This window comes from Lolium rigidum, chromosome 1 (assembly GCF_022539505.1).
Source record: "Lolium rigidum isolate FL_2022 chromosome 1, APGP_CSIRO_Lrig_0.1, whole genome shotgun sequence".
Lineage (NCBI taxonomy): Eukaryota > Viridiplantae > Streptophyta > Magnoliopsida > Poales > Poaceae > Lolium > Lolium rigidum.
In genome coordinates this window covers 349,548,661-349,569,740 of record NC_061508.1, presented here as the reverse complement: position 1 = coordinate 349,569,740, position 21,080 = coordinate 349,548,661, and the positions used below count along the sequence as shown (strand labels likewise).

General features: G+C 45.9%; 2 protein-coding genes and 2 long non-coding RNA genes across 4 annotated transcripts; 2 read left to right on the top strand and 2 right to left on the bottom strand.

The window, feature by feature from the left end:
- Window positions 1-389: 389 nt before the first annotated feature.
- Window positions 390-4,014, bottom strand: LOC124701559 (phosphoenolpyruvate phosphatase). The gene is made up of 9 exons (XM_047233645.1): window positions 3,799-4,014; window positions 3,515-3,715; window positions 3,118-3,229; window positions 2,534-2,757; window positions 2,176-2,314; window positions 1,314-1,534; window positions 1,098-1,219; window positions 849-1,010; window positions 390-765 (listed from the first exon to the last, which is right to left on the bottom strand). The coding sequence occupies exons 1-9, from the start codon at window positions 3,967-3,969 to the stop codon at window positions 684-686; spliced, it is 1,434 nt and encodes a 477-aa protein (XP_047089601.1). The 5' UTR covers window positions 3,970-4,014; the 3' UTR covers window positions 390-683.
- A 1,169-nt stretch (window positions 4,015-5,183) lies between these two features.
- LOC124701566 (ER membrane protein complex subunit 7 homolog) lies at window positions 5,184-8,497 on the top strand. Its single transcript, XM_047233658.1, has 7 exons — window positions 5,184-5,275; window positions 5,367-5,410; window positions 6,619-6,727; window positions 7,043-7,106; window positions 7,189-7,305; window positions 7,412-7,520; window positions 8,180-8,497. Exons 1-7 carry the CDS (start codon window positions 5,193-5,195, stop codon window positions 8,266-8,268), a joined length of 615 nt encoding a protein of 204 aa, XP_047089614.1. The 5' UTR covers window positions 5,184-5,192; the 3' UTR covers window positions 8,269-8,497.
- Window positions 8,498-10,400: 1,903 nt separating this feature from the next.
- Window positions 10,401-11,025, top strand: LOC124684587. Its single transcript, XR_006997069.1, has 2 exons — window positions 10,401-10,514; window positions 10,856-11,025. It is a non-coding gene; the product is annotated as an uncharacterized LOC124684587 (long non-coding RNA).
- LOC124684586 lies at window positions 10,577-11,237 on the bottom strand. The gene is made up of 2 exons (XR_006997068.1): window positions 11,039-11,237; window positions 10,577-10,951 (listed from the first exon to the last, which is right to left on the bottom strand). It is a non-coding gene; the product is annotated as an uncharacterized LOC124684586 (long non-coding RNA).
- Between the last annotated feature and the right edge of the window lie 9,843 nt (window positions 11,238-21,080).

The following is a 21,080-nucleotide window of genomic DNA, read 5'->3' as shown; positions in this document are numbered from 1 at the left end:
ACGACGTGGAAGCCCAGGTCGACATCGATTTATGAATTCAGACTGTACGATCCAACCGCTTCAGATGGAACGCACGGCACCAGTGGACAACGATGTCGGCCACGGCAGAGGCACCGATTTAATTAATTTAAGATGCCGAAAACCACGGCACCAGCAGCATCACTGTCGACTCCTGATCAGATCCTCGTAATAAAGCTGGGCAGCTGGGCTTTAACAATGGGTTCGCTTGACCTCATGCAGCCGTCGGTTTCTTATCGCCGCCATGCGTCCACGTCGGCTCAGCAGCGACGACGACGGCGAGGTCCAGTCGCCGTTGCTGTCGGGGAATCTTTGCCCAACATCAAGTCGTCTGGAACACCAGGAATTTCGCGGAGAACTGGCCAAGGTCGAAAGAATTAGGATAAATTTTCATTCACGGCATCAACTTACTTATTCAAATGTATTGAATTGAACAATCCAATTGGCCATACAGTGGCTATCCTATAATCGTGAAATTTTACATGTGTGACAACCAATTTCTCAGCACAATCTTGCAATAATGGAACTCCACAGGCTTCTGTACGCCTGCTTGCACCGAATCTGATAATCCGTCTTGCACAACCAAGGCTGCTTTGTAAGGCACCAGATACACAAGCAAAGCAACAGAGCTATATTGTGCTACAAACGTCCTGCCAGAGCAGGTCCTAGAGCATGGACATGAGGTCCTCGAGGCTCTCGTAGCGCAGGTGGCTCTTCTTCAGCCTCCTGCGGCGCGTGTTGCTTGCCCTGCCAAATATTCCTAGTTAGAAACACAACGGTAGATTACAACTTACAAGAGCAGCAGTCGCCGTATCAAGTACTGCACTCACCAGTATTGGTTATGGAACACCACGTTGTCCGCTGGCACGTGCTTCCCGTCGTCGTTCCTGTTCCACTGGTAGATGGCATGTGTCCTGTTTTTCAGTTCAAGAGTCGAATGGCCATAGCTGGCCTCCCGGTACGCGGAGTAGTCTGGCTGCGGATCGTTAAACCTGCAACATTCAGAGATTGACCAAATGAGCAAGCACTGCACAAGTGCAATAAACAGAATCTAATCAATAATAGTGTCTTGCTCTTACTTCGAGGCAAGCCCTTCCTGGTTGCCTCCATCACCAACAGTTATGTATACAGGAGCAGACTTGTCTGGCACTGGGTACCGAGTTCCCGATGTGATGTTGTATTTGATGTTGGATATACGATACTGCATGCAGTTCATTCAGAATAAGTATCATGAGAAATCAGCAATTTATTCATTAAGAAGGAGCATGTGCTCAAGAATGGACTGAAGAATTTACCGATCTCTCATAAGCATGGACATGACCTGCAAATACCAAGTCCACCTTGTACTTGACAAACCATTCCTCGAAAGCAGCCCTCATACTTTCCCCTTCCATATAATGTGCATCATTGCTGTTGTACATAGGAGAATGCATGAGAACAATAAGCCAAGGCGTCTTCTCCCTGTCCACGCACGCCAGTTCACCCTTCAGCCACATCCATTGAGGAGTGTATTTTACTGATAAATACCACATGCAAGTTCACAAAACATACTTGTATCAGAATAAGAATAATCAACGAAATCTTCAAGTGTCTAGAACATCCAGCTGTCCAATCATGCATGTTTCTAAAATATAATTTATGGTCAGAACATGTTATCAGTGTACAGATATTACTAGTGATCGTTAATCGTTTCGCATAGCAGTTCACATCAAAATAATCAAAATATGAACCGATTTGGGTATAGGGTTCAGGTTTACAGAGGAATTTAAAAGAAGTAGCCCACAGTGAAGGCGTGAACCCAAACCATATAGTACTATGCATAAGGACCACTCATCTGGTAACTACAAGTTCGAACAATGTCTTACAGCTATACCCCAGAGAAGGTGTCTCTGAAGAAAAAAATGGTTAACAACACTTTCAGACTTTCAATGAAATTAGACACATCTTTTAGATTGCTAAGTTCTGACTATCAGTCTCTGTGTAGTGAGATATGGTAAAAGTTTCATGTATCAACAGAACAAATAGCAAATAAGTCTTAATTTCTCTGGTATTCTACGTGAACAATTATTGGCTTTAATTTCTGATATACAATTTTTAAAGGACGACTTTTAAACATGCTTGGCAGAAAAAAGAAAGCAAGCAGGAAAAGGAACTGACCAAATGGAGAATAGCTAGAGAGCACGATAATATGCGCAGATGCACGCCTGACTGCATACCACATTTGGGAGCTGCTACTCGATGCCAAATATGGTGTTCTATATCTGTGAAGATATGGCTTGAATGTAGAAGTTTCTCCCTATAATATCAAATATGATTAAGGTCAGAGTTAAGAAGTGGCAATGGCAAGCTCAGTTAAATGCTCAAATGGAAACCTGACTCTACTCGGAAAATAGGCTTCCTTGTTCGAATAAAAAAATAACTCTGTTCTGAACAAAGGCTAAAAGGTTTTTAAGCATATAGACGTGGTAGAGTATGAAATTGCACAGCCATAATTACACACAGATTGAGAACATACCAGATCAGGCCTGTATTCAATTTCATGGTTCCCAGTATTCCATATCCATGGTTGATATGCAGTACTACGTTCAACAAGTCGACCCCAAGAATCCCACCGAATGCCATCATTATGTTCATATCTATCAGCATATGACAAGTCCCCAACAAATAAAACACTTTGTCCTCCACTTTTCTCATAATGTTGAAGAGTTGAAAGAGAGTTAAACGTTTGCCCCAGATCACCTAGTAAAGTGAGCCAGAAACAAATGAGATCAAACTACTTGAATCGCTGCATTGGTGCATTACTAAGTCCATGTCTTACCTACTATATGATAAATCTGATAACCACTTTTCCTTTTTTTTTTATCCTAGCAGTAACACAACATACTAGAGAATTTGGAAAGGGAGAGAGAATGAATACTTGAGCTAAATTGTTACAGTACTGCTAACAGGAAAAAAGGAAAATCATGAATCTAAAGCCAACTAGCCAAATTTTCCATTCATGCACCAAGGTCCTTAGCTACAGCAAATGTTGTAGACATCCAAAGTAATGCAACGACAACATGCTATGAACAAAAGGTAATAAAATAAGAGATGGCAAACCTATGATTCCAAATGTGTAGGATGCATCTGCATCAATTGCTGGCGGTGTTTGAAACCAAAATTCTCGAGCTGAATCTCCGGTTCCAATCTTGTAGTAGTACTTAGTGTTATACTGCAAACAATGGCAAAAATTCAGAATTTGTGTTGTAACTAATTTGTACAGGGTTAGATACAAACATAATATCTTCATCATTGAGTGGGGTAGAAACTAACTCAGGGTGAATGCTCCACCGATACTAAGAAATAGATAATCAATTTGTACAGTGGATATCATGCCAAAATATACAGATTGAGCTGCCATGTTTGGCAGGGACAATTATTATAACAGTGCAGCAGATATAAATTGCATAAGAATATAATGCAAACTATAATGGACATAAAAAATAAGGTATATCACCTCAAGGCCATCAACAAGGCAATGGTGTATGTATCCAGATTTATAGTCATAAAATGTATAATTAGTCATTTCTCCTGCTGCTTTCTGATCATAGCGGTTCTCTTCTTTACTGTAAAACACTTCACTCGGGGCAGGTTCTGACGCAGTAACCCATGATATTATAACAGCCTTTCCGTCATAGTCACCTTGAGTGATATGAACCTGGCAACCAGATAAGCAGTGAATACCATGTACATAACCGAACCACTATAATGAACTAACATCTAAGTAGCAAAGTTCCATACCTGCTGTGGAGCATTGTAACCATTTGGAGTTGCAAACCAGTCACTTTCTAGAGGTATATCAGTAGACGGGAACTCTCCACGCACATAAGAACTCGTGCGGCCAGAGTAGACACCATTGGCCAGGCATAACAGAGCATGTAGCAGTAATAACGCCGCCAAGCCCCACCCCATCACTTTTCCGAAACAACGGCGATGCCCCTTCAGTCTAGAAATCCAATTGCAAAACAGACATATGAGATTCATGCGATTGTTAACACGTGTCCATTAAAGTTCCCAATAGTGCGGATATTTGTTCAGAACAAACAACTGTGATGCCCTATCAGCCTAAAAGTTCACACATAGATTCACGTGACTGTGACCATGGGCTGTCCATCGAAATTCACTCGTCACCCAACACACATAAGATTCATGAAGAAGGTACTAGCATTGTCATTAGTACTGGTGCACGACAGACAGTCTCCAGACAGGTAAAAGAACAACAAACAAACAACCCTGATGTTGTACTACTATAAAATAATAATATCTCGTCAGTCAACTCTGCTCGCAGATCCGAAGCAAAGCCGCCAATCGATCTAAACCGAAACTGACACTGGCTCCTTTGCTTGCGAAACAACCTTACTCGCACGCACAATCACTCACTAGCACTGTAGCACAGACGCAGAATAAGGCAATGAGCTCTCGCTTGTTTCCCTGCCTACCAACTCCGGCCAGGTCCACCCTGGGAGACAGACGCACCTCACGCTAGTTTTGGCCGCCGATCGGCCGGCGGATAACTGATGGCACTGATCCGGGCAACTCCCGCTCCTCCAACCTCCCAACGCCATCAAATCGAGCCCAGGTACCCCCACTACGCGGAACCAGCCAGTCAAAGCCGCGGAATCAACCAAGCGCGCCCGCTAATTAACAACAACAAAAATACGAAGAGGGGACACTTGGAACGCTCCGGGATCTGACCCGCCGCCACGCCGGCCGGAGCGAGGCGATGAGGCGGGAGAGGAACAGAGGCAGAGGGATTCGCTTACCGCTGCCGGAGAGAGCGGAGCGCGCGGGGCGCTGGAGCGGGAGCCGAGTGGTGGAGAATAGCGGCGGCGGAGATGGATGGCGTGGCCTCGCCGTCGCCGCGTCGGAGCGTGTGGCGGCAAGCAAGCCGGGGAAGAAGATGACGACTCCCGAAACTGCCTGTCACTGACAGAGCGGCTCGTACGTAAAGGAGTAGTTGCGCGGGCCCCACTCCCTGGTGGGCCGCGTTCTAACGACGGCCCGGCCCAAGTGAAGCCCTATAGGTCCAGGCCCAGATGTACAAGGCGGGCGAGGATACCGAGGGCCGAACCGACCGAAGCTCTATCGTCTCGTCTGACTCCTCGACCTCGACGACGACGACCACCGCCGCGACGATGAGCCCCATCCGCGGCGCCCTCCTCGTCCTCGCCGTCCTCGCGGCCGCGTGCCTCGGCGGCGCGGCGGCGGATCAGCCCGGGTAGGTGCCCCTCTCTACTCGCCCCCGCTCGTTTTCCATCCGTGATCCGATCGGCGGGAAGCTCTAGCTGACTACCGCCTTGTGGGTGCAGATCCGCTGAGGGGTACACCATCGCCGGCCGCATCAAGATCGACGGTTAGTTCCCGGCTCTGCCCGCCCCACGGGGCTTTGAACGAATCCGGTTCAGTTTTGCTCGCGAGATGCGTATTGTTGTTGGGCTGTTGCTACGCTTGGATCGCTGCGGATCGCGCCTGCGTAAGCTCAGGGTGCAGAATTACATGCGGCTGTTAACTATAATTGTGTGGGTTATTACTTATTAGTGGGTAAGCGTGACTCAGTTTCATGCTCGGCTGGGAACGATCTGGTAGAATTGTCTGTTGTGATCTGTAGATGGGTGCGTGATCGAAGTAGTGATAACTGCTACGTGTGTCGATGCTGATCCCACTGTAGTGTGCTATGCGTTGCAGTCCATGCTACTAGGAACTTCGAACTACTTCGCTGTCTTACCTTTGCCATTGCTAAGCTATCTACATAGTAACTTATGTTATCCAATTTTATCTTTGAAATGCGAACCGAGGTGAAATTATGATCTGGTTGTTGCATCGTTTTGTTCTGTGTAACAGAATCAATTGCCGTAGGAAACTATGCAAGCATTCGGTAGTTTCGTGTTGAGAGAGAGCGGGAACGTGTGATCGGTCCAGATCCCCCACAAGCAAATCAACATGCCTTTCTCTCTACCTCTGCCAGAATCAACAATTGTGCAAGCAAATGTTTACCGGAGTATTTGAAAACACACCAAGAAATGAATATTGCATGATATTTTATTGACCAGTTCTTGGTAATGTTTAGTGGGAGCATTTCAGCATGTGGGCAATCATTGGAATTTTCGGTGCTAGATTATTTCAGCCGATCGTAAATTGCTAAGGCATGGTTCTTTTTTTTTTTTTGCTATCCAACTATCCAAACAACTGATTAGGATTTATGATCTTAGCATTTCGCTCCTTGAAGTGCCCTTACAGCTTGTTTGGCAATTAAAGGGAAAGGGAATGGGAGTTAACGTGAATTCCCAATCCCCCATCTGAATTACCTACCCTCCCCCAGGTAAGAGTTTTGTGGGAGTTTACCACGTGAATTCCCTCTCCAATTCCCTAGCCAAGTCCCATTCCATCCAAACAATCGGTGGATTAAAACTCCATATACCTTCAACTCCCATTCCCTACCTCCAACTCCTCCCAACCAAACACGCTGTTAGAGATTAAGTTTCCATATTTGTGGAGCTGAAAGGTACTAATATCCTCCTACGAGGTTGACCTGATATTACTTTTTGTTTGTTGTGCTTATAGCTGCAAGTGCAAAGGGCTTTGGTCTTCCAGCCAAGACATCGAACACAAAAGTGATACTTAATGGTGGTCAGAAGGTTACATTCGCCAGGCCAGACGGATACTTTGCCTTGTATCCTACAAAAACAATGTTATACCACGTACCTCCAAATCTGTTTTGACTTCTCTTATGAGGGAATTTTGCATTAATATAATTATGCCCAATTTATCCTTTGCCTGATGCATCATGGTCTTAAATTTCCTTTTCTGTAAGGATGCTTTTCTTTTCGAAAAAGATAGAAGAGGGTCTTGTGGGGTCCTAAGTGAAGAATTTGTCGTTGTCATTATCCGTCTAGCTATTGTTTATTGTACTTGTATAAAGGTTTCATTATCCTTGTGCAATGTGCCTCAGCTTACTACCGTTACTCCTTGACCTAATATTCTTAAGCCACAACGTGCCAGCCGGAACTCATTTGATTGAAGTCTCCTCACTTGGATACTTCTTTTCACCAGTAAGTATTTACTAGCCAACTTCATTGTAATATGAGCGAAATGGACACTAAACAGTTGATTCTCTATTCTGTGGCGTGATAGGTTCGAGTGGACATCAGTGCCAGGAATCCTGGACACATTCAAGCAGCATTGACTGAAAACAGAAGAGTTCTAAATGAGCTTGTTTTGGAACCTCTGAAAGCAGAGCAGTACTATGAGGTTTCTAATGCTATAGTTTTTTTTTGTGTTTACATGTTACCTTCACTGCTTGCTGTTATCAAATTCTTTCTGAACGGACTTATGTATCTGTATCTGTTTTCCCCAGGTGAGGGAGCCCTTCAACATTATGTCACTTCTGAAGAGCCCGATGGGTTTGATGGTTGGTTTCATGGTCCTAATGGTCTTCGTTATGCCCAAGATGATGGAGAACATAGGTATGTGGCCCATAAGCACATTACAGACATTTCACTCCCAAGAGAAAACTAGAAACTTCATGTTTGTAATATTAACCAAGTAGAAGCTTGAGAGATTAAGGTTCATGCTTAATGAGTTCTCTGCAGTCTGTCAGTCTGAACCACATAACTCGTACAGACTTATACAGTAGAAGATATAATATTCATCTTTGTTGCTCAACTGGCATTTCCCAGCTTGTTCGTCCATCCAGAACAGTAACATGAAATGACATGTTTGGCAATAGTGTTTTTAAATTAAAGTAACTCCTGCTCATTTGCGTTTTGTGCTCCTGAAACCCTTTTATGCTAATACATGCTCTACGCAGTATCTGTCTATTCAGAGGGCTGTTGTATGTACAGTCCATCGTTTTCTGCTAAGTGCTTTTATGCTGGGCGGCTGGGCAGCCTGTTTCATTTTAATACAATGATTTTGTAGCAGTGACACTTTTATTTACAGTGCTCTGTTTCTCTAATTAACTTTACATTATGCATAGTATTTCTGTCCATACTGACAGAAAGTGAGATGTAATCTATCTTACAGATCTGTAAAATGTACGATTCGATGAATACTTCCTTGCAATGATATTTCATTGACTTCATTCCTGTTCCTACCTGACTTTGTTTGTGTTTTATACTTGAAGATCCTGAGGAGATAAAGCAAGCTCAAGAACAAATGAGGAACTCACCTGTTCCATCCTTTTCTGGTTTACTGGCCAGAGCAAACAGCTAGGTGTAGAACATGGGTACAACGTGTGGTTTAAGTTTGTGGTGCTGTAGTGAACTGCTTCACGCTCAAGCCAAATTATCTTTTCCTGGGAGGCTTGGACAAGGTGGAAACTCCTTTGCCCATTTTTACTGTATTCTAAAAAAATGTAATAGTTTTGTAGCACAGAACCGTCTGAGTCCTGAAACATCTGGCTGATGTAGTCATGTATTATTGATTTATAGGTCACATCGAATTCACGTGTCCATCTGTTAACCATTTAAGTATCTTGCGCCTCATTGGGTCATTTGACTATCGCTAAGATATACCAGATACTGGCATGTGGTTAATCGCAAACTTCATCGGACTGGAAAAAATAAGGTATCCTATCAGGCACCTATCGGAAGGAAAATAAATGTATTCAACAGAACAGAAATGAGGACCAGTTCATGGTCCAACTCCTACGGTTTATGTAGGCTAGTCTTGCAAATTTCACTCCGTTGATGGTAAATGATACTAGCTGTGTAGTCTGTCAAAGAAAGTAGATTTCCATGAAAACCCTATCAATCTGTTATGGTTCGTCCATTGTGCAGCCCTATCAATCTGTTATGAATTTATTCCTCTTTTTTCTTGAAGACGTCAATCTGTTGCGCTATATTCCAAAAGCATCTACTTTTAGCATGTGAAGATATAACGTGTCTCATTTGCAAGACCTGATTGGGCCTCACCTCGGTATGTCTATCCTAGATTGATGACATGGAGTATAAAGATGAATAGGAATAATGTCCTGGTTGTCTTTTTAGGACATTGTCTAATCATAAGCATGACTTGATGTTACCACAAGTCTGGTTAGAACTTTAGGACATGCGTGCATATCTCCCATAGAGAGAAAAAGGTTGGTTTGCCACCAGCTCCACTGGATATGTGCATCTCTTTCTGGATGCTGAAAATGACCCTACACTTGAGAGTTGAGACTGTGCATCTCTTTCTGGATGCTGAAAATGACTCTATATACTTTAGAGTTGAGACAGATAGAGATGCCTAGTGGTATAAATTCAGACGTTCACGCCTCTCCTAGTGCTTATTTATGTTTGCACAGAGTGTGTGAATGTGATTAGCCTGCTTAATACACACCTTTTGTTATGTTAAAAAAAATGGTCCAAGGAGATCACCATTGACTTGGTGACCATCTAGAGACTCCACGTAGAGCACACGTCGTTTTGTAGTGTATCAAGATAGGAGTAACCAGGATTTCATATGGATACTATTGAGTTCTCATGAAACTGACCTGTGGATCAATATCCTGTGTCTTGACACCGTGCTGTGAAGTTGCACCCCAAATCAATTTTGACTGTGATTCAGAAAATTGTCATGTTTTGCAGTCATCCCTGACAAAGTTAATATCTTGGACTAACTGTCTCCCGTGGCATAACAATCATTAAAATAAACCGGGACTAAACTATTCCTAGTGAACTGCAAGCTGGAAGGAAGTAAGCTAGAAACCAAATGGCGTAGTAATTCGACAGTTGGCCACCATGTGGTCACCAAGATAGAACCATAGGACATGTTCTGCTAGAGTACTACAAACCTATGCATCTCTCTCACTATTAAGTGCACACAGCTGGTCACACTCATCACAAGTCACAGCCAATGGATGTACAATTTGTGTCCTCCAATGGCCTTGAAGAAGGATAAGGCATAGGTGGGGAGCAGGAGATGCCTGAACCAGATCACACCTTGGGTAGAGGCCTGAAAGACTGAATGTGATATGCCCCATCCTGAGGATCACACACTTTCCTTCTGCCGGATAATGCAAACATATTTTCTCGCAGACCAGCCACAGACTCTCCATGGTTTTGGATATTTTTCCTGATGTGTGCTATCGAATTGCATGTTTCTCGAGCTCGAAAACCGCTAAACTTCATTTTCGCCATTTACATCGGGTTTCGGAGATAAGGTGAGCCATGATGCATGGGACCGTGATATTTTGGTGGTCCGTGCGAGGTGTGGGACATCGTCTTCTTCGATATAATGCGTCCCATGTAAGCTACGTGCAAGAGGAACTTGGATTTTTTTTCCTCACCCATGTTTATATTTTCTTCTTTTGTTGGAATATATTCTTGTGAAGATAAGAGGAGGGTTGGAATATATAAAAAGAGGTGCACACTTGCAGTAGTAGTGAAGGCTGTGATGAGAAAAGGGAGCGACGGGGGAAATTGTGTACTGGTTTTAGCTGTACCAACAGCTCCTTAGACCACTTGCTGCACTACTGAGTACTGACAATGCACACCAATAGCAGCAATTGATTGGTTTTTCTTCCTTTTGCATATATTAATTAAGAACATGTTACTTGTATTGCCTCTTGACTGTCCACTAACAGAAATCACAAAAGTAATGTATACTAGCTGGGAATTGATTAGGTATTTTTCTCTCCTAGACTTGAACTCCAGATCCGTAGTTGAACTGCATATGGAAGCTGCCTGGTAATTGTTGGGTGAGAGAGATGCAGATCTTAAGCCAACTGCTAACCTATTGCATTTAGTCTTCCTCCAGAGTCCAAATCTAGCCAGCTTATGTGCTGTATTTTTACCCTCTGTATCTTTGTTTATTGCAGAGAGGAAAGTGTCGGCAACACTCATATGGAAGGAAATGTATCTGCTGCTCCCATGAATCTAGAAAGTAGACAGAGCATCACCATCAAGTGTCTCACCTACCATTACGCCAAGACAAAGAAAGATTAATAAACTGATCAAAATTAAGAAATAAAATGGGGAAAAGACCTTATGGACCTGCCTACCATCCATAGTTGGAGTGTGAGTGTGAGAAATCGCCTTGATTTGGACAAATGTATCATGACCCATGTGCATGTACAAACAAGCTAACATAAATAGCCCAAAATTTACTTTGTGTTGGATCTATGAAATGGATATTCAGATGTTGAGTGGCATCTCACAAGCATCTGTCCACATGTAAATGGGATCGTATTTGATCCCATATCTTGCCTACAGACTGCCTATGAAGTGTTCCAGGATGTATTTATACCACAGGTTTTCAGGCCGTTGGTTTGACTCCCCTAGAGTTGTTCCAGTGGACTTTTCTCCCATTGTTTTTTCTTATGGTTATCAAAAAATCACAAGATTAACAATTATCATTCTTGCTTCGGTAAGATCACTGGGCATCAACATATAAATTTGATGCGTGTTCTTGCTGCATGCAGTGCAGGCATGTGTTATCTGACTTTGATGATGATCCAAAACAAATTGGTCACATATCTGGACCTAGATCCACCTAATGTTTGGAAGACTGTTTCTATTCCAGTGATGCAACTGATGTCTCCTCCAGACCAACCAATGACAGCATCTGTGGACTACTTAACTCCTTGACAGCATGTGATTACCTTTCTCCATCTCCTCACTACTGCCCCTTGACAGGCAATGATCACTACCACTGTGCTGTGTGATCAGCTGCTTATTAAATTGGTATCCGCTTAACCCTCAAAAGAAAATTGGTATCCGCTGTACTGTGCTGCTCTGTAGTAAGCATAGGCCACATGCATCTATGCATATATAATTATACACTTCATACAAAAAAAATCTGAATTCTGACAAGGACACTACTCACTCCTACTTCACTCTTGTAGTAACATCCATGTGCAGCTCAAGTTGCACCCCAGAATGCTGCAAATACACACAGGTTTTAGGTACCGCATAAGGTGGCACCGACACTCATTTGTGAGCTGCTGCGTGCCAGATGCAAATAATAGAGTAGAAAACAAGGAACAATACACACATGCACATGCATTGTGCTAGCTGCAATAGTACGTATCTGGTGTATGCATGCAAATGCTGACAGATATAATGCATGTTGTTAAGCTACCCAGGACCATGCATCCAGCTGGAATATAATACTCTCTCGGTTTTAAATTAGTAGACTTAGCATTTTTTTAAATGAACAAATATACACATTAAAACATGTATAGATACATCGGCGCCAATAAATTAGAATTGAAGGGAATAGTGAAAATTCAAGTAACATCGCCATAAAAATCAAGACGAGAAACTTGAAAATACTCCTCTAAGCCCACCCTGGTCGTAGCCTTTGTGATTAATATTTTCAGTCCTTAATATAGCATGTAAACCATGTACCACATACACTCCTCCTTTTGATACATCGACTGATTAAATTAGTTTTGCAGAAAGTGTGATCTAGCCAATAGAATTATTGAAGGGTGGAGTGCCATGTGTGGCGGCTCAGCTAGTTCGTCTCCGATGCCTCCATCTTTTCCTGCCTTTGATTCGTGGTGAGCCAGAGTGATTTTGAAGCCTGCTTAATCCGCCACTGACACGTCACGATTCTGATGCCTGCTTAATCCGCCACTGCCAAGTCACTGTTTGTGTTGATCCAGACTGATTTTGATGCCTGTTTGATCTGCCACTGCCACGTCACTGAACGAAATCCACCTCATCCGAACCAAACTAGCTAAGGAATGGAACAAATCAAGGTTCAATCATATTCACTTGTTTTCGACGGAAAGAGTATTTTCCAGTATTTTTTTCTGCATAAAAACATTTTGTTTCAAATTCTAGCTGCAAATTAATATTTTGGAATCAAGCAGACCTTATCAGATTATTTGATATATCTTCCTGCATGAGTCAGTGTCTAGTCATCCTAGTTGATGTTGCCACTTATTATGAGATATTGATGCATATTTTGGTCAATAAAATGCATTGTATATGATCAAGTACAAGTAGGTTGAATGGTTATCTAACCCGTTGTATAACTGAGCTCTTTCCGAGGAGTTGACTAGTACATGTATTACCTAGTTTACCTCGCGTTTTGGACACTGCAAATTGGTATCTGTGTATGGCTTATATGCCCATGCTTGCTTTATATCCTAGAAAAGTAATACTGATCATACCTAACTCGTCCACCTGCTATTGTCAAAATCAAAATCGCACAATTGTTGCAACTTCTAGCAGAAAATACGGCTTCAACACAAATTAGTGTCAATATTTTTTATTTACTGTATGATTTTTCACAGATAATGAGTTGGAATCAAATACAAAAGTTTTTAATTGGTGGTTAGACGGGCATAAGTAGTCAGCTATGTGTCTGTACATAGAAAGGAGGGAGGGTGTGGAGCGGGGTATGTCATATAACATATAGCAAGGTTGAAACGACCTAGATGTTGCCTAGAGGGGGGTGTTGAGTATGCAGTTTAAAAAAATCATGATTTTGTCTATTATAAATGTGGAAGTAAGCTAGCGTTTAATTTATCAAGCACAAAACCTATGTATGTTAGGCCCAACTATGTGCACCAATAACTTATGCTAAGCAAGATACAAGCAACTATGAGATAGCAAGATAACTTCAAGCGTGAAAGCTATCACAATGGAGACATAACTCTCTTTCCCCTCCCTCGCGTCGCCTGCTCTTAGGCGACTCGGGGGCGACCGCGCCGCCAGCTCCAGACCTCTCCCTCATCCCCCATCCTCGCCGCCGCCGGAGGTCACGCCGGACAAAAGCTCCAGGCGGTGGCCGGTGATGGTGGCGGCGGGGCATTTTTCTCCATGCGCTTGTCGGTGGAGGGGCTCTCCGGTGGCGGCGGCGTGGTTTTCGACGGCAAGGCGGCGGCGAGGGGTCATGGTCTCCCGGCGACGAGCGCCAATCGACGCCGGCTGCCGTGCTCGGCTTCCTCGCGACGGTGGCTCCTCTGCTGTCCGTTCGTGCTCTACGGATCGGGCCCAGATGGGCTTTGGCGGGCCGCGGAGCTGGCCCCGGCGGCTGCAAGCGCGGGGTGCGCGTCTCGTCGCGTCTGCTGCTGGGCACCTTGGCGGTGCTGGCGGCGGGGTTGTGCGAGATGCAGCGGGTCGGCCGGTGGTGCGGCGCGGGCTGGGGCCCGTAGGGCCGGGGCACCCCAGTCCCCATCCTCGTCAGTGTGTGGCGGCCGCGTGGGCGGTGCGGCGGCTGGTCCGGGGAGCTCAGGCCTGCGGACGTTGGCGTTCGTCTTCGAGTCTCCGCTTCGGTGTTGTTCGGCGCCCCCTCCTTCGTGGCGTTCCGGCGGTGCCTACGGTGCTCCTTGGCGGTGCTCTGTCGGCCGCATGCTGCGCAGCCCGACCTCTCATCTCCGCGAGGTGCGGTGGGTGTCGGTCGTGCTCGCGGAGCTCTCTGGATTGGTGGTGGTGGTGGCTGTGGCGCGGTGTCGGCGCGCCGGGTGTTGATGGTGGTCTGGTCGGCCCTTTGCGGCGGGTGTGAGGTTGCGACTCTCTGCCGGGCGAAAGTCTTGTTCTGGCTGCGGCTGGAACCGACGGCGGCGGCGCCTTTCTGGCATCGTAACCTCCTTGGAGGCGTCGTCGAGGTGGTGTTCTTGCGCCTCCGCCCGGGTGCTCCAGGGGAAACCCTGATTCCTCGTGGGATCGGGCGAGGGCGACACTTTCCTGTGTCGTTTTGCCTGCTGGGGTCCTCGCCTTGGTTGCTCCGTCGGCCGGAGGGAGCTGTGGAGCGAGTTGGTTGTCGGCGTCGACGAGCGGTTTGGATTCCTCGACTCGGCGGTCAAGCGAACACGTCTTCGGTTTTGGTGTGCTCCGGGTGAAAACCCTGCACCGGCCTCGGCCGATGCCGGTGATGGCGGCGCTCTTGGACGTCGCTCCCCTCGTTGGAGGCATCGCTGTGGAGGCCCTTCACTGCAAGTTTGTTGTTTGTGTTGTCTGTCCAGTCGGTTTCGTCCTCGGCTTGTCTTCGGCTAGGTGGTGCGCGGCCCCGGGGGTCGGCGTGGTTGTCGGAGCGGCGGCTCCGTGTTTTGCCTCCGCCTTGTCGCGTTTTGAGGTGTTTTTAGGGTGTCGGCCTTGGCCACTGGGGTGGCTAGGCCGTCGGCTCGTGTGGTGCGCGGCCCCGGGGCCGGCGTGTTGTGTTGTGTTGTATCGGTTTTCGGCTAGTTTCCCTCATAAACTGGCCATTCTCTTCTCCTATATCAATGAATGGCAAGTCTCTTGCCTAGTTTCAAAAAAAAAAAAAAGCTATCACAATGTGAATACATATAAGTAGTGGATGTCGTATAAGAGATAACACCAACACACGTGCAGACGAAGATGTATCTCGAAGTTCACTTTCCAAAGGAAGCTAATCTCCGTTGGTGATGTGTGGGGATATAATGCTTCCCAACCGATGTGGGGTGCCACAATCCACTATGTCATGCCCTTGGAGGTGGCAAATTAAACTTTACAATCACGCTTGCAATTATCTCCATAGCTTAATCAGAGGCTCCCAAAAATGTGATGGAGCCTTACACCACAAAGATTGATCTCCACAACAACGCCAACCTTCCAGGGTTATACGAACCCAAGATTAACAATCTCATGAACTTTCACCCTGAACAAATCACCTTGAAGAACTCCAACTGATGCACCAAATTGAATGCCAAGAATACAAAAAAAATCTCAAGTTCTTTAGTCTCAAATCCCAAACACGAAACAATTGCTTTGGAGGAATATGAGAGGAAAAACAAAAAAGGAGATCAACAAACTACTACAAGATCTAGATCCAAAGGATTGCCCTTAACATAGAAGAGGGATTGATTGGCGGAAAACAAAATCTGGACTCCTCTCTCATTTCCCTCAAAGAGATGAAAGAATCATTGCATGAATTGAGAGACAGCAAGTTAAATAAGGTCAACAATGGTGGGGGAAACTTGCATAAAATATAGAATCTATTCGGGGAGAAAAACCCCTTACATAGGTCCCCCGAAATCCAACTGTTATGCCAGAGCGCTGGCACCTATCAGACTAGTTCGAGCTAGGTATTTTGGTTGTTGAGCATTGGCTAGACCTTGTGTCGAACACAAGTTGGACTAATCTGATCCTCTAGCCGTCGGAACCAAAATCCCATGGAAAGATACCTACTCATGCAACCCATGGAAAGATATATATCTAACCCCACATAGAAACACCAAACATATAGATGATGAGTTAGTTCACAAAGCGTAATTCATGATTGCTTACCATACGACAAGATCACTTGATCCCACCTCATACAACATCTATGCTTTGTGTGTTGGTCAACTTGAACCCACTCTTTGAATTTTTGTGTTGACCTCAAACTTGTGTACCATTTCTTATTTCTTCATTATGGTCATGTCTTGAAGGTAAACATGAATTCTCACTCAATCTTTTTCAAAACATACTTTTTCTAGGATCAACTCTTTGTTAACCAATCTTTGGACCATCCCTTGAATAACACCCTGGTCATCACTTGATCTTCAAGCAATGCCTATTGAAAACCCTTCAAGTGCAACTCAATGCAAACATTAGTTATTTCATATGGATTTTCATTAATTAGCAAAACCACACACGGTGGCTCCATGCACTTTCAGATGTTGGATACTGGTGGATATTGTTAGAGTTGTATAGTCCCTTTTTTATATTCCCCAGTGTATGAGGGGCTTACCTGCATATTGTAACACATGTACATGTACTGGCCTATGGTCCTCTGTGAATACTAGTTTCCATTCTCCAACATGGTATTAAAGCTTAGGTTTAGCTCCTCTTGCATGTAGCAACTCCGTGTTGCCGCCGACGATCTTTCCGGCGAGCTTTCCAGCCATCTTGGCCTTCCTCTTCTTCTTCTCTGGTTGTGCCTACCCGTGCAGCAGCCATCACCGGCCAAGATCCGGCCAGATCCGGCCACTCTGGCCCTGCCCCGTCTCCGGCTGTGCCCGGCCGGCCCTGCTCCGCCCCTGGCCGACTCCGCCCAAGCCGGCACCGGCCACGCCGGCTCCATTTCCGGCCGCCCCGGCCAGCCCTGCCCCGTCTCCGCCCCGCCCAGGCCAGCTCCACCTCCGGCCGGCCCCTTTCCTGGTTGCTGCTTGGGCCGCAACATGTCCTGAGCTGCGTCTCTGCCCAGATCTAGATCTGGTCCAAAAAAATGGCGTCCTCCGCGTCTGGCTATGTCAGTATTCCTCGGTTCCGAGTGATCTCTGACGGCACCAACTATGGGGAGTTTACTGCCTTTATGCGCATCCACATGCGTGGTCTTCGCATGTGGGGTGTCCTTACCGGCGAGGTCTCTTGTCCGCCGCACCCCACTGCTCTTGTGCCTCCTACTCTGCCGTCCGTGCCACAGGCCCTTGCTGAGGATGCTACTCAGACTGATCGGGATGCAGCCAAGTATGCCGAGGCTGCTGCTGATGAGGCATATGAGGAGCAGGTACTTGCCTATTCAGAGGCTCTTGACTCCTACCACGATAGTTTGGCTACTTTTACTCAGTGGTGTGATGAGGATGCTAGAGCTGCCGCTGTTCTTTCGCAGAGTGTTCAGCCACAGTTTGCTTCTGAGTTTATGGGCCTCGCTACTGTTGCTGAGATGTGGTCTCACCTTCGTCAGCGCTATCAGCCTTTTGGGGATTCTCTGTACTTGTCTGTGTTGCGTCAGGAGCATGATCTTCAGCAGGGTGACTCTATTGTTGATGAGTTCTACACCCAGAGTGCGGCAATATGGACTTGCCAGTGTTGCTTGACTCCCTTCGTAGTGCTGACTGTGGTACTTGCCAGTGTTGCCGGATAGTACGTTCAGATATGGACTTTCAGAGGATCCATGAGTTCCTATCTAGACTTCGTCCAGAGTTTGAGCCCCGTCGTGCTCAGTTGTTTGCTCGAGGCCGTGTTCCTATCTCAGAGGTGTTGACTGAGCTTCGTGTTGAGGAGACTCGTCTATGCGGTGCTGGACTGCTTGGGACACCTTCTGCTCTTGCTGCTCGAGTTTCCTATGCACCTGCACCGCCGCTTCTACCCACACAAGTGTCTGCTGCTTCTGGAGGAGTTTGTCCTTCTCGCAGTGGGGGTCGCCATCATCCTCCTTGTTTCTGCACTCACTGTCGGAGGCCTGGTCACCTTGAGTCTGACTGCTATCAGAAGCAGCGGGGTGTGCCTCTTCGTGCTCCACCTTCAGCGCCTGGCACCACTGGTTTTACTGAGCAGGATATACTGAGACTTCAGCGTCTTCTTGCCTCCTCCGGCTCAGCTTCGACGGGTACGGGTGCCTCCGCGGCTATTTCCTCTACACAATCAGGTACATCTTCGTGGGTTCTGGATTCTGGAGCTTCTTTTCACATGTCTCCTGATTCTTCCTCTCTTTCTTCTCTTCGTCCTCCTCCTCTTCATGTTCGTGTTCTTACTGCCGATGGTACTTCTCTTCCTGTTGCTGGTCGTGGCACTCTCTCTACTCCCTCCTTTTTCGTTCCTGGTGTTTCTCATGTTCCCCGTCTTACCATGAACTTGTTTTCCGATGCTCAACTTACTGATTCTGGTTGTCGGGTCATTCTTGATGTTGATTCATGTTCTGTTCAGGACACTCACACTCGGGCACTGGTTGGGGCTGGCCCTCGGTGTCGTGACTCCCAGGGACTTTGGGAGCTTAACTGGCTTCATGTTCCTTCTTCCACCACTTCACCGACTGTCCCACGTGTGCTTGATGCTTCCACTACCGCCTCCTTTGAGCAGTGGCATCATCGTCTTGGTCATCTTTGTGGTTCTCGCTTGTCGTATTTACTTCATCGAGGTCTTCTGGGGCCTGTCTCAGGAGATGTCTCGCTTCAGGGTTGTCATGGATGTAGGCTTGGTAAACAAAATCAGTTACCTTATCCTACTAGTGCGTCTATATCTCAGCGCCCCTTTGATTTGGTCCATTCTGATGTATGGGGTCCCGCTCCCTTTGCTTCCAAGGGGGGGCAACGCTACTATGTTATTTTTATCGATGATTTCTCTCGCCACACTTGGATCTATTTTATGACTTCTCGCAGCGAGGTTCTCTCGATATATAAGCGTTTTGCTACCATGGTCCATACCCAGTTTTCCACGCCTATACGTGTCTTTCGGGTTGATTCTGCTGGTGAGTACATCTCCCAGCTGTTGCGTGGTTTTCTTGCTGAGCAGGTGATGTCTACTCATGCTTCTTTTCCTGTAGACAGTGTTGGGCCTCCAAGAGCAGAGGTTTGTAGAACAGCAGCAAGTTTTCCCTTAAGTGGATCACCCAAGGTTTATCAAACTCAGGGAGGAAGAGGTCAAATATATCCCTCTCAAACAACCCTGCAATCACGATACAAGAAGTCTCTTGTGTCCTGATACGTCTCCAACGTATCGATAATTTCTTATGTTCCATGCTACTTTATTGATGATACCTACATGTTTTATGCACATTATATGTCATATTTATGCATTTTCTGGAACTAACCTATTAACAAGATGCCGAAGAGCCGATTCTTGTTTTCTGCTGTTTTTGGTTTCGAAATCCTAGTAAGGAAATATTCTCGGAATTGGACGAAACTTTCGCCCGTGGTCCTATTTTTGCACGAAGCTTCCAGAAGACCGAAGAGATAACGAAGTGGGGCCACGAGGCAGCCAGGGGCTAGGGCGGCACGGCCCAAGCCCTGGCCGCGCCGACCTGCCCCCTGGGCCCCTCGTGTGGCCCCCCGCGTTGACCTTCCGCCTACTTAAAGCCTCCGTCGCGAAACCCCCAGTACCGAGAGCCACGATACGGAAAACCTTCCGGAGACGCCGCCGCCGCGAATCCCATCTCGGGGGATTCGGGAGATCGCCTCCGGCACCCTGCCGGAGAGGGGATTCATCTCCCGAGAGGACTCTTCATCGCCATGATCGCCTCCGGAGTGATGAGTGAGTAGTTCACCCCTGGACCATGGGTCCATAGCAGTAGCTAGATGGTCGTCTTCTCCTTGTTGTGCTTCATTGTTGGATCTTGTGAGCTGCCTAACATGATCAAGATCATCTATCTGTAATACTATATGTTGTGTTTGTCGGGATCCGATGGATAGAGAATACTATGTTATGGTGATTATCAATCTATTGTTTATGTGTTGTTTATGATCTTGCATGCTCTCCGTTATTAGTAGAGGCTCTGGCCAAGTTTTTGCTCTTAACTCCAAGAGGGAGTATTTATGCTCGATAGTGGGTTCATGCCTTCATTGACACCTCGGATCGTGATAGTAGGTTCTAAGGTTGTGATGTGCTGTTGCCACTAGGGATAAAACATTGATGCTATGTCTAAGGATGTAGTTGTTGATTACATTACGCACCATACTTAATGCAATTGTCTGTTGCTTAGCAACTTAATACTGAATGGGGTTCGGACGATAACTCGAAGGTGGACTTTTTAGGCATAGATGCGGTTGGATGGCGGTCTATGTACTTTGTCGTAATGCCCAATTAAATCTCACTATATTTATCATACCATGTATATGCATTGTTATGCCTTTCTCTATTTGTCAATTGCCCGACTGTAATTTGTTCACCCAACATGCTTTTATCTTATGGGAGAGACACCTCTAGTGAACTGTGGACCCCGGTCCTATTCTTTACATAGCATAAATTCTACTGCAATTGTGTTTTACTATTTTCTTTGCAAACATCTTCCACTCGATACGTTTAATCCTTTGTTACAGCAAGCCGGTGAGATTGACAACCTCACTGTTTCGTTGGGACAAAGTACTTTGGTTTTGTTGTGCAGATTCCACGTTGGCGCCGGAATCCTCGGTGTTGCGCCGCATCACATTTCGCCACCATCAACCTTCAACGTGCTTCTTGGCTCCTACTGGTTCGATTAAACCTTGGTTTCTTTCTGAGGGAAAACTTGCTACTGTGCGCATCATACCTTCCTCTTGGGGTTCCCAACGAACGTGTGAGTTACACGCCATCATGTCCCCAACACACCTAATACACTTGTCAGATGTATAGGTGCACTAGTTCGGCGAAGAGATAGTGAAATACAAGTAGTATGGATCTATATGAGTGGTAATAGTAATCTGAATAAAATATGGCAGCGAGTAAACATGC